The sequence below is a fragment of the Emys orbicularis genome, chromosome 24 (assembly GCF_028017835.1).
Source record: "Emys orbicularis isolate rEmyOrb1 chromosome 24, rEmyOrb1.hap1, whole genome shotgun sequence".
Classification (NCBI taxonomy): Eukaryota; Metazoa; Chordata; order Testudines; family Emydidae; genus Emys; species Emys orbicularis.
The window spans coordinates 13757624-13771030 of record NC_088706.1 but is presented as its reverse complement, the minus strand read 5'-3'; the positions used below and the strand labels follow the sequence as shown (position 1 = coordinate 13771030).

The following is a 13407-nucleotide window of genomic DNA, read 5'->3' as shown; positions in this document are numbered from 1 at the left end:
TCTCCCAGCCTATCAGGAGCCCGCAGGGAACAGACTGATCCCCAGGGAGGGGGGAATGGCTAGCAGATCCACGGGTGGGACTGGCAGTCCTAGCCCTGCTCCTCACAAGCCAGTTGCACGTGGGGTTGCAGGAGGAGCGCGGCATCGCATGGGCATGCAGCTCCAGAAATCCTACCCTTACACGGCAGGACCCCCCCCCCCAGCTCCCCAGCTGCAGGGATCCTGTACGGCCCTGGGGAAAGGGCCCGAGAGCAAGCAGTGTGTACTTCCCAGGAGCGCCAGGGTACCCAGCATTCCCAGGGTGTGCGGTGGGGGGCGCTGGCCCAGGGTGGTGGAGGGCTCCCTGCTCACGCTAGGCACCAGGGCGCTAACCCCGTGCTGCTGCGGGGAGGACATTGTTCCCACTGAAAACAGGAAGCGTCTCCAGCCTTTCCTGGTTCCGTGCTGGCTGGGAATGGGATGCTAACAAACCCGCTGCCTACCGACCCATGGAGGCTGCACTGCCCCCTCAGCCCAAAGGGGGCGCAGGCAGGACGCTGCAGGTGGGCATGGCATGGCGTGTAAAAGCACCAGCCGCAGAGGCATGGAGAGTAACCAGGAGCCACTTATTTCTCGCATAGGGTGTAACGGGACTGACGTGCTGAGGTCACAGGCTGGCCTCTCTACCCAGGGGGAATTTCACCCCACAGGAGGAGTGGCATCTCCCTAGTCCAGCTTCCAAAGCCAGGCTGCTTGGGGGTGGGGGGGGAGAGGGGGCTGTAGCTGCACCACGGCGCTGAGTGAGTGGTGCCAATGATCCAAATGATGACCCAGTGCGAGGGGGGGTTGATGGGGGTGCTGAGGTGTGAAACAGGCATCCCGAGCCTGTGTGGTCATTAAAGATCCTATGCCACCCTTGGCAGGACTCAGGGGGTTACCCCCCATCCTCTAGTGTCCTGGCCCCATTCCAATACACACTCTTGTCATTTTGCTGTTTTTCCCCCCTTAAAGCCCCAGCTGATGGAGTCAGGTGATTATGGGAGAATTTCAGCTTCCATTTTTTTAAAAGTCAGATCCCAGCCCTCCTGGCTGTGGAGAAAAGCTTGAAAATGTGACCCCCAAAGGTTCAAAACCTGAAAGGTGAATAAAACACCCCCAATGTTTTACTTGTAAAATCTCAGGATTTTTAAACCAGTGTCTGGATTATTGGGAGACTGGTTCATTTTGCATATTTGGGGCCTTCTGTCTCCCTGAAACCTTTCATCTGGCCACCATTCTCTTTACTTCCCGTCCTAGAAATTGCTGTGTCGTGCGGCTAGTTCAGACTGGCTGATGTGTTCCACACCAGAGCTGGCTGCTTTAGCAATTCACTGGTGGGTGGGTGGGTGCCCTCTTGGCCTGATTCTCTGTGGCCCTGCCCCCGGTGCTGTTGTTTACCGTGCAAAGTGACTGGGAAACGCTGCTGAATCCGAATGTAGCGCTTTGCACTGGTGTCAGGGCCGGGGTCGGTACAGGGCTCTCAGATCCTTTGGCATGGAAGGAGCCTGAGATGTCCGGGGTTCTCTGGGCGGGGTTCTCTGCAGGGCGAGCTGGACTCAATCTCCGAGAGGGAGGAGGAGGCCGACGTAGCAGGGGCGGACGAGCGGGCAATCCTGCGCTACGAGGAGCACATCACCACACTACTCGTCACCATCGCCCAGCTCCACAGCAAGGCTGAGCGGCTGCAGCAGAGGAGAACCAGGTACCTGCCCTGCTTGTCACAGGTTCAGTTTCTGTTGGTAGCGCACGACTGGGGTTGATACAGCCGCGCTGGGCCTGGGACTGATTGCCCATGAATCCTTGCCCAGGCCTTCGCCTCCTCTCGCCCTGCCGATGGCATGCTCTGTGGCCTCCTTTCAGCCCCACTCCCCGTGTCCTGCCTCTCCCCTTCTCCCACACCCACTTCCACTCCATATTCAAACCCTCCCCGACTCTGTTCGCTCCAGGGGCCAGTTCAAAATTACCCTCCAGCCTGTGCCGGAGACCTGGCCTCTCTCTCGACTCCCCTTCTCCCTCAGAGCAATAGCTCCCTTTTGGTCCGTCCTAGCTCCTCCGCTGGGGCGCGAGAGCCTTCTCCTCTGCCATCGGGAACAGCGTCGCCACTTCATCAACTCTCATTCTCATCTGAAAACCCCCGCGCCTCCCCGGCTGGTAGCCCTCAGTTTCTCTGACCCTTTGCTACTCTGGACCAGCTAACTCTGTGAAGCAGTTCTGGGTACAGCTTGTAGCAAAGATGCTCGTTGTCATCTATTGTATTCTATTCGATTCCGGGTCTCGTACGCAGCCCGTCACCATGGTATCTGTGCGTCTGATTCTTTAGCTGAAAACATGGTCTCCTTTAAAGACTATGGACTGGCTGCTGTGGTCTGACCTGCCTGGCTTCATCTACCCGAGACTTTGTGTTCTTCTTTTTTCCCTGCAGCCCTGGGGAAAAAAGACAGGAACTTTCTAACCCCCCGCTTTCGATCAGGCCTGTCCAAGTGTTATGAACATTTACAGGCTCAGAGCCACAATTTTCTTGTCCTCCTGTCCCATGATGATGAAAAAACTCCTGATATTTTACTCACCCATGAAAACGATTCTAATTTTGCAAGGCTGCACTAAAGGTGCTCTGGGAACAGACGCTTGCTGTTAATGCATGTGCTCACTAGATGTCACTGTTGCTCAGTGGCATAATATTAATCTGGCAGCAAAATATTGGTGTTTTAGAGGGCTGGTTTCAGGTGGTTAGACTCACACCTGGAACTCAGCTGTCTCACATCAGCTGCCCCCTTTGCCATGTCCCCGGGGGAAGTGGAGTTGACCACTCTCTCCCTGGCCATCCTCTGGCTTTGATTTCCTGCAGAGAGGAAGATGAGTATTCAGACCAGTGCTCCGAATACACAGCAAGCCTTCCCAGGTGTGTGCAGAGGCCCCGGAGCTTGGCCATCTGTCCGTTCCCCATGGGCTGCACGGAGGAAGGTAAGGGGGGTTCATTATATTCTGCCCCAAGCTATCCCATGCCTTTTGGAGGCAATGAGGTCTAGTGGGTAGACCCAGTCTTCTGGGTTCTATTCCCGCCTCTGCCACTGGCCTGCTGAGTGACCCAGGGCAAGTCACTTCCCCCCTCCATGCCTCAGTTTCCCCAGCGGTGAAATGAGGAAAATTATACCACCCCTGCTATGTCAAGTACTTTGAGATCGCTGGGGGAAGAGCTCTTGACAAGGTTTATTATCACTGAAAGGGTTTCATCTCGCCAGGGGCCCCGTTCTCATCAGAGCCGGCTCCCCCGTGCTCAGGTTCCTGACAGATCCGGGGGCCCAGAAGTAGCAGGCTGGCTATTGTGTATGGAAGCCATCCCCAGCCAGGGTCGCCACCCCCTGTGTTCGTCCCGTCGGGATGCTGCCGCGTTGCCTTGGCCCACCTGGGTCACTGCAACGAGGGCCCGAGGCAACGGTGCACAGGCCTGCGGAGCTGGGGGGAGGCGGGATGGGGCTGCCATGATCGAAGGGGGTGAACCCAGGGATGCCATGGCCGTGGGGCAAAGCCTGCCAGCTGCTTCCTGGTGGTACAGACTCATGGGCCCCTCTCTTTCTGCCCCGTGCTCCGGCGATGGGCCTGCTGCTAAATCCATGCAGGCAGTAGGTGTTGTGTGGTGCCGGGAGCTCCATCCCCTTGTGCACTGAGAGGAGCCACGGCCGTTGCCCGCACTGCTGGGTCTGTCCCTCTTTACGGCAGCCCCTCTGGGATGCAGCCCAGATCCCCGAGGATGGAAGGGGCACGAGCCCCACCGGGCCTCCCCCCGACTCGTCCCCGTCTCTCCCCCGCTAGGAGGCAGCTCCGACGTGTTCCTAGATCTGCAGCAGGCTGTGGCCTCTCTGGAGAACGCCGTATTCTCCCGGCGGAGCCGTGCTCGGCTGCTTGGCAGCGCTGGTGGGGAGACGGGCGCAGGCGGCCCCAGCACGGCGGGGGAGGAGTGGGCCCAGATAGCCAAGGTGAGCAGACCTCCCTTCCCCCACTTTCTTAACCGCCCCCCTCCCCTCTCCCTTCCGAATGCCTGCCCTGGGCTCTCAGCCGCCCCACGCTGGGACAGGCGGGGTTTGCCTTCCCTGTGCAGCGACCCCGACCTGCCCTGGCACTGGGCCCCAGCTCTGTCCTGCCCAGACCCCCTGGGGGGGGGGCAGCAGGTTCTCTGGGGCCTGGCCAGTCCTCTCTGCAGAGGGTACCCACGAGGGGGCAGCTACAGCCAGTTGTGATGGTGTCTGAGGTGGAAGTGCACCGAGACCTGCTGGCACATACCCCATAGAGGCCACCAAGTAGCCATCAGGGCTGCCTCCCCCCAAGCCAGCCAGTCCCCCCGCCCTGGGGGCAGATTGGAGCAGGCGCCCCTAGAGGGGAAAGGCCCCTTGTCCCATTCCCCGCCCCCCTGAGCCAGCCAGTCCCCTGAGCTTGGAGGTTTGTGTTTAAATTGCCTGGAACCAGAGGTGGTGTGGATGCAATGAAGCCTAGATACCAAGGTGACAGGTGACTTAGGGAGAGCTCTGAACTCCTGGCATGATGCAGTGACTGTAGCTTCGGTGGGTGACTGTTATGGGGCGGGGGTTGCATTTCCAGACCCTGGAAGAGCTAGAACAAGGCCTGGGGGGTCTTGCGGGACTCCCGGAGTACAACGGGAGCTGTCCCTGGAAGGCAGCACCCAGGGCGCCGGGGGAGAAGACGAGCGAGGCCAGCCCAGGGCTCTCAGCAGAGGACATGAGCTGGATCAAGAATGAAATAGCCACATACGCAGAGAGGAACGCGGCTCTCCGGGTGGCGCTAGGGAGCAAGGAGGAGGAGCTAAGCAGGTCCAAGGTCACCCTGCAAGCATTCCAGGAGGAACGGGAGAAGCTCCAGAGAAAGGTATGCATGACAGCGGTGATGGCTCCCCTGCCACTGACACGCAGCCACCTCCGGGGGCAGGGCAGCAGCACTGCACACTGCGGGAAAAGAGACTTTTGGCCAGGGGTGGTAGGTTCAGGTCTTCTGACTAGTGCAATGGGTGTTTTACTGTCCATGCAGAGCAGGCAGGACCTCATTTGGGAAGGTCTCAGCCCGACCACCCCAAGCACCCAGCCACACGGGTGACCTTTTTATTTGCTGTATTTTCTTCGGCCACTAGATGTCACTGAGTGCTGTGTAGCGTTCTATGTGGGGTGGGGGTGCTCCCTGGTAAACAAAGCAGACAAAGCTAGAACTCAAGCTGTGGGGAAGCCTGTGTGTTTGTAGCTGTTTTGTTCCACACACCCCTTCTGATTCATCGAATCCGTGATTTCTCATCTTGTGGCAAAAAGCGTGGGAGTCACATGACCTGCCTCGGGGGGATGAAGGGCTGGGCCACCCCCCTGGGAATGGAGCTCTTGGGCCCCAGGAAGCAGGGTTCTGCTCAGCCTGCTGAGCTATTCCACTGGAAGGTGGCTGGGTGACGGGGCACTGAAGGAGGGAGGGATTTCACAGTGTCCTTGTTGGGATGCGAGGACCTCGGTTTCACAAGCTCTGGGATCTGTGTGGACTCGGCTTGCTAATTTCCTTGGGGATCCCACCGCTTCCCCTGCGGGGAAAGTGCTGTCAGAATCAGTCTGATCTCTGTGCCGCTGGTGCAATCCAGACTCACACCCCTCACTTCCATGGAGCTACTCCGGTCGCCCTTGTGCAGCAGCCGGGAGGTGAGTGACGGGTGCCGCTCTCTGCCCAGGTCAAGGAGCTGCAGGACTCGCTGCTCAGAATGGAGACGCCGTCCCAGCCCTGCAGCCCCTCAGCATCCGCCAGTGACACTGTCAGCACCAGGGGGTCCGTCAGCCCCGGCGGGGAAGGGGAGCCCTGGCCATTCCAGGTGAGTGCAGCGCCAGGGGCTGGCCCAGGTCTCAGTGCTGCTTCTCCATCCCATCCCGCTAGGTCCTGCTCACTGCAGGGGTCAGGAGGCCGGCCGGGCCGCAGCTCCCCAGGCTGCTGGGTTACGTGGCTGCCGAGCTCAGAGCCGGGAACGACCCGTAGACAGGGACGAGCAGCTGCCAGCCAGCTGCGGGCCTGCTCCAAAGCCCACTGCAGCCAATGGAGAGACTCCCCAGCTGACCGCAGGGCGTTTGGATCAGGCCCGGCTGCGTGCATCACCTGCAACAGGCAAGGAGCCAAGGGGGTGTAATACACGGGCTGCGGGCGTGTGGCCATGTCTCCCTCCAGAGCTGGCCAGAGTGACTACAACAGCCAGCTTCTCACAGCCAGGGGATTTACTCCTTCGGCTCAGCTGAGAGAGGGCTGGGCCAGTCTCCACTGATGGCTGTGGCCACAGGTCCCAGGTGGCCGTGGATTGTCACACCAGCTTTCAGCAGGGCTGCTCCATCCCTGCTGCGGTGTTTAACCGCAGCTTTGTTAATGCCCCACCCTGGGTGTCATTTCGACTAGCACCCGCGGGCCCCTATCCCAGCCCCCAGGCCCGTGGCCGTCCAGCAGGGCGTCGTTAACATCCACCCGCAGCCTCCGCCAGGCACAAACTCATTCCTTTGTTTGTCGTCCCCGCTGGCGCCCTCTGCAGGACCCAGTTGCTGCGGCCCAGAGCCTGATCCGGTGCTTTCAGAGCTGCTCCAGCACCCAGCACCTCTGCCGCCTGTTCCCCCAGCACCGCCCCCCGGCGTCGGAGAGCCACGTCAGGGAGTGGGAAGCTCGGACCCAGCAGCTGCGAGGGTGAGGGCAGAGGATCGCCAAGCACTTTACACGTTGGACAGGGCAGCCTCGCACCAGGCCCCTCCCCACCAATGAGTGTGATCATCCCCCCCGGCACAGAGAGGGGAAACTGAGGCACTGAAAGGGGAAGTGACTCACCCAAAGTCACACAGGAAGTCTGGAATAGAAGAGCCAGGAATAGAACCCCTGACCCCCCTCCCCTGCACTAAACGCTGGACCCCACTCCCCTCCCAAAGCGGGAATAGAACCCAGGAGTCCTGACCCCCCTCCCCTGCATTAAGCAGACTCTCACGTCCAAAGCTATAATGGGCAACCCCTTCCCGCGCCCCCTCCCCGAGGATGGTGCAATGAAATGCCGCCATGGCCCCAGTATTTGGCACATCCTCCTCCTGGGCTGAATTTCCGGGCTGGGGGGGGCTGCAGGGTGTCCAGTGGCGCCCCCTGGGGCTGGTTCCAGAGCTGCATTGATGGGTGGCGAGGGTCCCTGTGGGAGGAGGATGTGTGGATAGCACGGGAGGTGTATTTGTCTGGGCATCGCTCGGGGATGCAGAAGAGCCGGGTGGGTTATAAACCGGCCCTTCCCTGGGCTCCCCCGGGAGCCAGCCCTGCCCCGTCAGCGCCGTGCCTCTCGCCCCAGGTGCATCGAGCGGCTCAAAGGCCTGAACCAGCTGCTCTCGGGGACCCTGCGGGAGTGGAAGGGCCACTCGGAGCGGCTCAGCATGCGGCTGGGACAGCACGAGTCCAACAGCACGGCCCTGCGCCTGGCCGCGCAGTACAGGTGAGGGGCCCGGCCCCGAGACCCGCTCTGGGATCCCCCCACGGGGAGAGGGGGCGGAGCTGGGTTGGGAGGGGGAATGGACTGTGTGGGAGGGGCAGGTGTACGGGGGGCTCCCGGTGTTGGGAAGGAGCGTGGGGGGGGGTGCTCAGGAGGGGGTGTGAGGGGCTGGGGGCTCAGAAGGGGGTGTGAGGGGTTGTGGGGGGCTCAGGAGGGGCATGAGGGGCTGGAGGACTCGGGGGGTATGAGGGGTTCTGGGGGGCTCAGGAGGGGGTGCGAAGGGCTGGGGGGCTCAGGAGGGGTGTGAGGGGCTGGGCGGCACAGGAGGGGGTGTGAGGGGTCAGGGGGGGCATGAGGGGTTGTGGGGGGCTCAGGAGGGGGCGTGAGGGGCTGGGGGGCTCAGGAGGGGCTGGGGGCTCAGGGGGGGTATGAGGGGCTGGGGGGCTCAGGAGGGATTGTGAGGGGTAGTGGGGGGCTCAGGAGGGGGTGTGAGGGGCTGAGGGGTCGGGGGGGGCATGAGGGGTTGTGGGGGGCTCAGGAGGGGGCGTGAGGGGCTGGGGGGCTCAGGAGGGGCTGGGGGCTCAGGAGGGGGTGTGAAGGGTTGTGGGGGGCTCAGGAGGGGGCGTGAGGGGCTGAGGGGCTCAGGAGGGGGTGTGAGGGGTTGTGGGGGGCTCAGGAGGGGGTGTGGGGGCTGGGGGCTCAGGAGGGGGTGTGAAGGGCTGGGGGGTCGGGGGGCATGAGGGGTTGTGGGGGGCTCAGGAGGGGGCGTGAGGGGCTGGGGGGCTCAGGAGGGGCTGGGGGCTCAGGAGGGGGTGTGAAGGATTGTGGGGGGCTCAGGAGGGGGTGTGAGGGGCTGGGGGGTCGGGGGGGCATGAGGGGTTGTGGGGGGCTCAGGAGGGGGCACGAGGCCTGTGGGGGCTCAGGACGGGTTACAAGGGGCTGGGGGCCCCGCCAGCTCTCAGGCTGCTCTCTGTGCTCGGCCCGGCAGCGAGCGCTGCATGGAGGCCTACGAGGTGCTGCTGCCCCTGGCCGGGGTGAAGCTGGGGCCCTGGCTGGAGCCAGAGGAGGAGGGAGACGCCCTGGACAAAGGTGAGTCCTTGCAACTGGTCCCCTCTGGCCCCGCAGCCACCAAACGCCCCTCGCTGTGGGGTTGGCAGCTCAGGGGTGGGCGGGGGGAGCCCATCGCTCCACGGCGCTCCCAGGGGTGAGGGGGGAACCGGCTGCCATGTGCCCGGCTCTGCCCCGGGCTCCATCCCGGCCAGGAGCGGGGGGCCCTGCCTGCCGAGGACACACCAGCATGAGTTTGTTCCCTGCTCTAGGAGAGCCCGGGGCGCGCGCCCCCAACAGCCCGGGCGGCAGGACGGGGGCAGTGCTGGACGAGGCCAGGAGGTTCCTGGGGAGAGCGGAGCCCGAGGGCGAGGAGGCCGGGTCAGGGCAGGACGGGGCTGCCGGGACCCATGGATGGAAAAGGTAGCAGAGCTCCTATGGGAGGGTTGTCAAGGGAGCAGGGCTGCAGGCTTCTGAAAGGGGCCCCAAGACTCTGATCTGAGCCCTGGGGGATGGGACCCCGAGCCCCCAGTCCAGGTGATGAGTCCAGCAGCCTCCAACCCCGGAGGATGGGACCCTGAGCCCCAGAGCGCCCCCCATCCAATGGGATGGGACTCTGAGCCCCCCCAGTCCCAGGGGATGGGACCATCAGCCTCCTACCCCAGAACCCTGCCCCCCCCATGCCAGGGATGGGACCCTGAGCCCCGAACCCAGGTCCAAGGGCTGTTGGGCCCCCTCCACCCCCTTCTCCCAGCCTGCTCTTCTCGACACCTCTCCGTCCCAGCAGCGCCCCCAGCCCCGGGGCCCAGGCGCCCGGGGGAGCAGAGGAGGGGATCCTGTACGAGTACATCCGGCGGCTGCGGGCGGAGCAGGCCTCCGTGGAGGTCTCCCTGCTGGATCTGGGCTGCCAGGCGGCGCCTGGTTCCGTCGGTGCCGTGATCCAGAGTAACGACGCCATCAAGGCCATGGTGGACGAGGCCGTCAGGGTCGCAGGCGGGGTCCTGCCCGGGGAGACACCAAGGCCAAAAATGGAGAAGCCGCAGCTGCTGCACGACTTAGTGGCCATCAGGGTAGGCACGGGGCAAGGCGGCCTGGGCTAGCGGCCAGAGTGCAGGGTGGGGAGCCAGGACTCCGGGGTTCTGTTCCTGGCTCTGGGAGGGGAGTGCAGCCTACTGATTAGAGCCAGGTTGGGGTTGGGGGGAGCTGGACTTCTGGGATTTGTTTTTGGCTTTGGGAGGGGAGAGAGGTCTGGTGGCTAGAGTGTGTGTGTGTGTGTGTGTGTGTGTGTGTGTGTGTGTGTGTGTGTGTGTGAGGACTCCTGGGTTCTAGTTCTGGCTCTGCCATAGACCTGCTGGGTGACCTTGGGCAATTCAGACACCCCTCCCCCCACCACGGTGCCTGAGTTTCCCTTGCTGTAAATCAGGGACCCAGAAGGCTGCGAGGCTTGGTTAGCGTTTGTGAAATATTATTACTGGGGTAACTGAGCAGGCCATAACGGGAACCCAGAGGGTGGGGTGAGGGGCTGGGGGAGCACAACACGTGGGGCATGTGGCTCTCTAGTGGCGGGATTGTCAAGCGCGCGGGACCCTCTTGTGGCTGCTCCCTGCAGAGGGACACGAGCCGGGAGATTTGCTGCAGCTATTGGGACCCTGCGTTTAGCTCGGGCCGGAGGGGCCAGGCCTGGGGAGCCGGAGCCCGCCATGGCCCAGGGCCAGCCGCTCGCTGCTACCTCCCTGACAGCGCCTCCCTCTGGCCCCAGGAGTCAATGGCAGATCTGAAGACCCGGCTGCACCTGGTGGAGAGGGAGACACGAGGCCTGGAGCTCTGCACCTACACGCACCGGGCGCAGGAGGCCGCCCACCTGCTGCTCATCGAGCACCTGCAGGGGGAGCTGGACGAGCAGCGGGGCCGGCGCCCCAGCTCCGGGAGCAGCAGCAGCGGAGACAGCAGCAGTTGCAGCAGCTGCCGCGGGGTACGTCAGGGGCTGGGCGCCGCCCTCCCGCCTGCAGACACAGGCTCAGCCAGCTGGACGGGCCCCGAGGCAGAGGGGGGTACCTGGAGGTGGTCAGGGAAACGCAGGAACAAAAGGGAAACTCCCTGGGGCCTGGCCCACGAGGCAGCCCCGGACCCCAAAGGGAGAGCAGCTCTGCCCCAACTTGGGCGTTTCACATCCATTGTGCACTGGTGTAAATGGCCGCACGGAGGGGGGATCTGCCCCACCTGGGGGACAGGGTGGGGGGCCCCACAAGGGGGCTCCAGGTGAGAATCGGTGCCTCTGCCGGGTTCACAAGGAGCCGAGAGGCCGTTGTGACCCCGATGTCCCTCCCGGGGGTGGGGCGCCGGCAGGTTCTGAGCCCAGCTGATGGGGAGGTTGTGAGCTGGGTTTGTCAGGTGCCCCCGGGGCCCGTCCCAGCAGCCGCTGCGCGGTGCCGGGGGAGCTCAGGGATGTTCTTGGGTTTCTCCAGGACGTCGGGAGACGGGAGGCAGAAGCGGCGAGACCCCAGGCTGCCCTGGATCGGGAGACGATGATGCTGGAGCTGGTCGGGGCACTGGCCCGGTGAGCACCCCCCTCCCTCCGTGGGGAGCCCCATGTCCCCAACATCCCCCTCCCAGCCCTGGCAGCGTCACTGACTGCACGGGGGCCGCAGGCTGGGGGGAGGAATCGGGGGCCCTGCCCGGCTGGGGGGCACAGAGTGGAAAGATCTTGGGCGGAGTGCAGCGCCCCACGGCTGGAGACTCAGCCAGGGGCTGGGGGGAGGGGGGATCCCATCTCGGGCGAGGGGGCAGGGGGAGATCCAGTCTCAGTGTGGGGGGCAGGGGGGCTCCCCTCTCCACGGGATCTGTGGCATCCTCCGTCAAGCCTTTGTTTCTGTGGCAGGAGCAGGGAGCTGAGGGGCCAGGCCCAGGCCCTGGCGGCCTCCCTGGAGCAGCGCAGCGCGGCCAGCCGGGCGCAGCAGGCCCAGTGCGTCGGGATCACCAGAGACTTCTTCCAGGCTCACAGGTGAGGGGATGGAGATCCCGGCGCTCACCCCCCAAGGCCCCGCTGGGAGCCCCTGCACCCCCCGCCTCAGGCCAGACTCTCCCAGGGCTCCCTCCTGCCACTCTCCTGGGGCTGCAGCCCGGCCTGGGAGCTCTTTGTCCGGTGCCTGCGGGTGCCAGTTGGGGCAACGCGCCCCGAGGGGAAAGGACCGAGGCAGCAACCTGGTGAACGGCTCCCAGTGCTTGGTAAAGACAAGGGCGGAGCCCAGATCTCTGTGGGAATGGAGGCGAGGTCGCACAGGGCGTCTGCAAAAGAGCTGGGGAGAGATCCCAGGAGTCCAGGCTCCCAGCCCCCTGCTCTAACCACTGGGCCCCACTCCCCTCCCAGTGCCAGGGGTAGAACCCAGGAGTCCTGGCTCCCAGCCCCCTGCTCTAATCCACTCGACCCTACTCCCCTCCCAGAGCTCGGGGTAGACCCCAGGGCCACGAGTCTGGCTCCCAGCCCCCTGCTAGGCAGCTCTGTCTGCAGCAGGCCATTTGGGTGAGATTGCCAGTCCATGTGTGCCCAGCAGAGGGGTTTAGTTGCACTTTGGCTAAGGCCCAGAATCACCCAGGGGCTTCTCTGAGCCTGTCCCGAGCTCTGCACCCCCCTGTGCTCTCCCCCCCCCCCCAGCTGATCCGGGAGCAGCTTCCCTCTCCTGCCCCCTCCCGCGAGCCAAGTCCCTGCCCCTGAGCCCGCCTCTCTCCGCAGCGCCCTGGTGCTGGCCTACAGGAATGCCAGGAGGAAGCAGGAGGCTCAGCTGCGGAGGCTGGAGGCCCAGATGGGCGCAATGGGCGAGCGGCACAGGGAGCAGCTGCGCTCGCTCACGCAGGCCGTGCAAAGGCTGGAAGAGCGGCGCGTGGCCGCGGCCGGCAGCGAGACCTGCATCTAGGGCAGAGCCACGGCGGGCAGTGGGGGTGGCCGAGTCCCTCCCGTGGGCGTGCAGGGGGAGACCAGCTGGCAGGGCCCGGGGTCGCCTCTCCAATCCATGGGGAGCTGGGAGCAGGGGGTCTTCTGTTGGTTGAGTTTATTGCTCATAAATCACAACCCGCGGTCCCCTGCTAGCCCAGCCCTGGGCTCCCCACACACAGCTGTGCCGATGCCCCCCGGCCTGGTTTCCCACACACAGAGAGCTGCTGCTGCCACTGGGCCAAGCGTTGGGGGGAGGTTAGCGCTTGGGAGGTTTATTCTCGGTGCTGATCAGGAAGGGGTTAATAGCGGGGGGCTGTACAGGTGAATTGGGTCGGGTTTTGGTCCATGCTGGGCCCAGGGGCTGTGGCATTTGCGTGGAGAGGAAGTCACTCAATAAAGAGATCTCCAGTCCGAATGGGACTCTTCCCTGTGCCTTCCGACATCCATCCGCGAGGGCACGGACGAGGCTGAGCTGTCTGTGTCTAGCCGGGCTGCTCTTTGCACGTCCTCTGTTACAGACTCCCATCAATGTTCCCTCTCAGCTGCCCAGGGGAACGCCTGGCATGGCAGATTCTCCAGCTCCATCCTTAACGCTGGGCCCGGAGATCACCTCTTCTTTTCTGGGCATCGTTAGAGACAAGGGGTTGCTGGACTCCAGTCCCTTCTGTAAGAAAATACACAGCTCCTTTGCCCTGGGCCTCTCCTAGGGGTGGCAGGGGGTGGGAATGGGAACAGGAAAGTTCTGACCTTCTCTGAATGGAGCCGGGCGCTTTCCGCATTCACACCTATCCCAGCACAGACCTGCAGTGCCAGCAAAGAGCCAGCGGAGGGCGCCTCTGCACACAACATGGAGCCTCTCTGCCCTGGGGGAGCCCAGCAATGGAAATCGACTGGGGGAGCCTCAAAGCCAAGTGCGGCCTGAGCACGGGGCCCAGACCTT

At 63.6% G+C, this 13407-nt stretch overlaps 1 protein-coding gene across 1 annotated transcript; it reads left to right on the top strand.

Annotated features, from left to right (window-relative positions):
• The first annotated feature begins 488 nt into the window (after positions 1 to 488).
• On the top strand, positions 489 to 12447 carry USHBP1 (USH1 protein network component harmonin binding protein 1). The gene is made up of 15 exons (XM_065422355.1): positions 489 to 542; positions 1563 to 1720; positions 2864 to 2979; positions 3829 to 3992; positions 4612 to 4896; positions 5729 to 5866; positions 6566 to 6714; positions 7352 to 7492; positions 8478 to 8578; positions 8809 to 8959; positions 9321 to 9606; positions 10296 to 10508; positions 11002 to 11093; positions 11415 to 11537; positions 12267 to 12447. The coding sequence occupies exons 1-15, from the start codon at positions 489 to 491 to the stop codon at positions 12445 to 12447; spliced, it is 2352 nt and encodes a 783-aa protein (XP_065278427.1).
• The last annotated feature ends 960 nt before the right edge of the window (positions 12448 to 13407 follow it).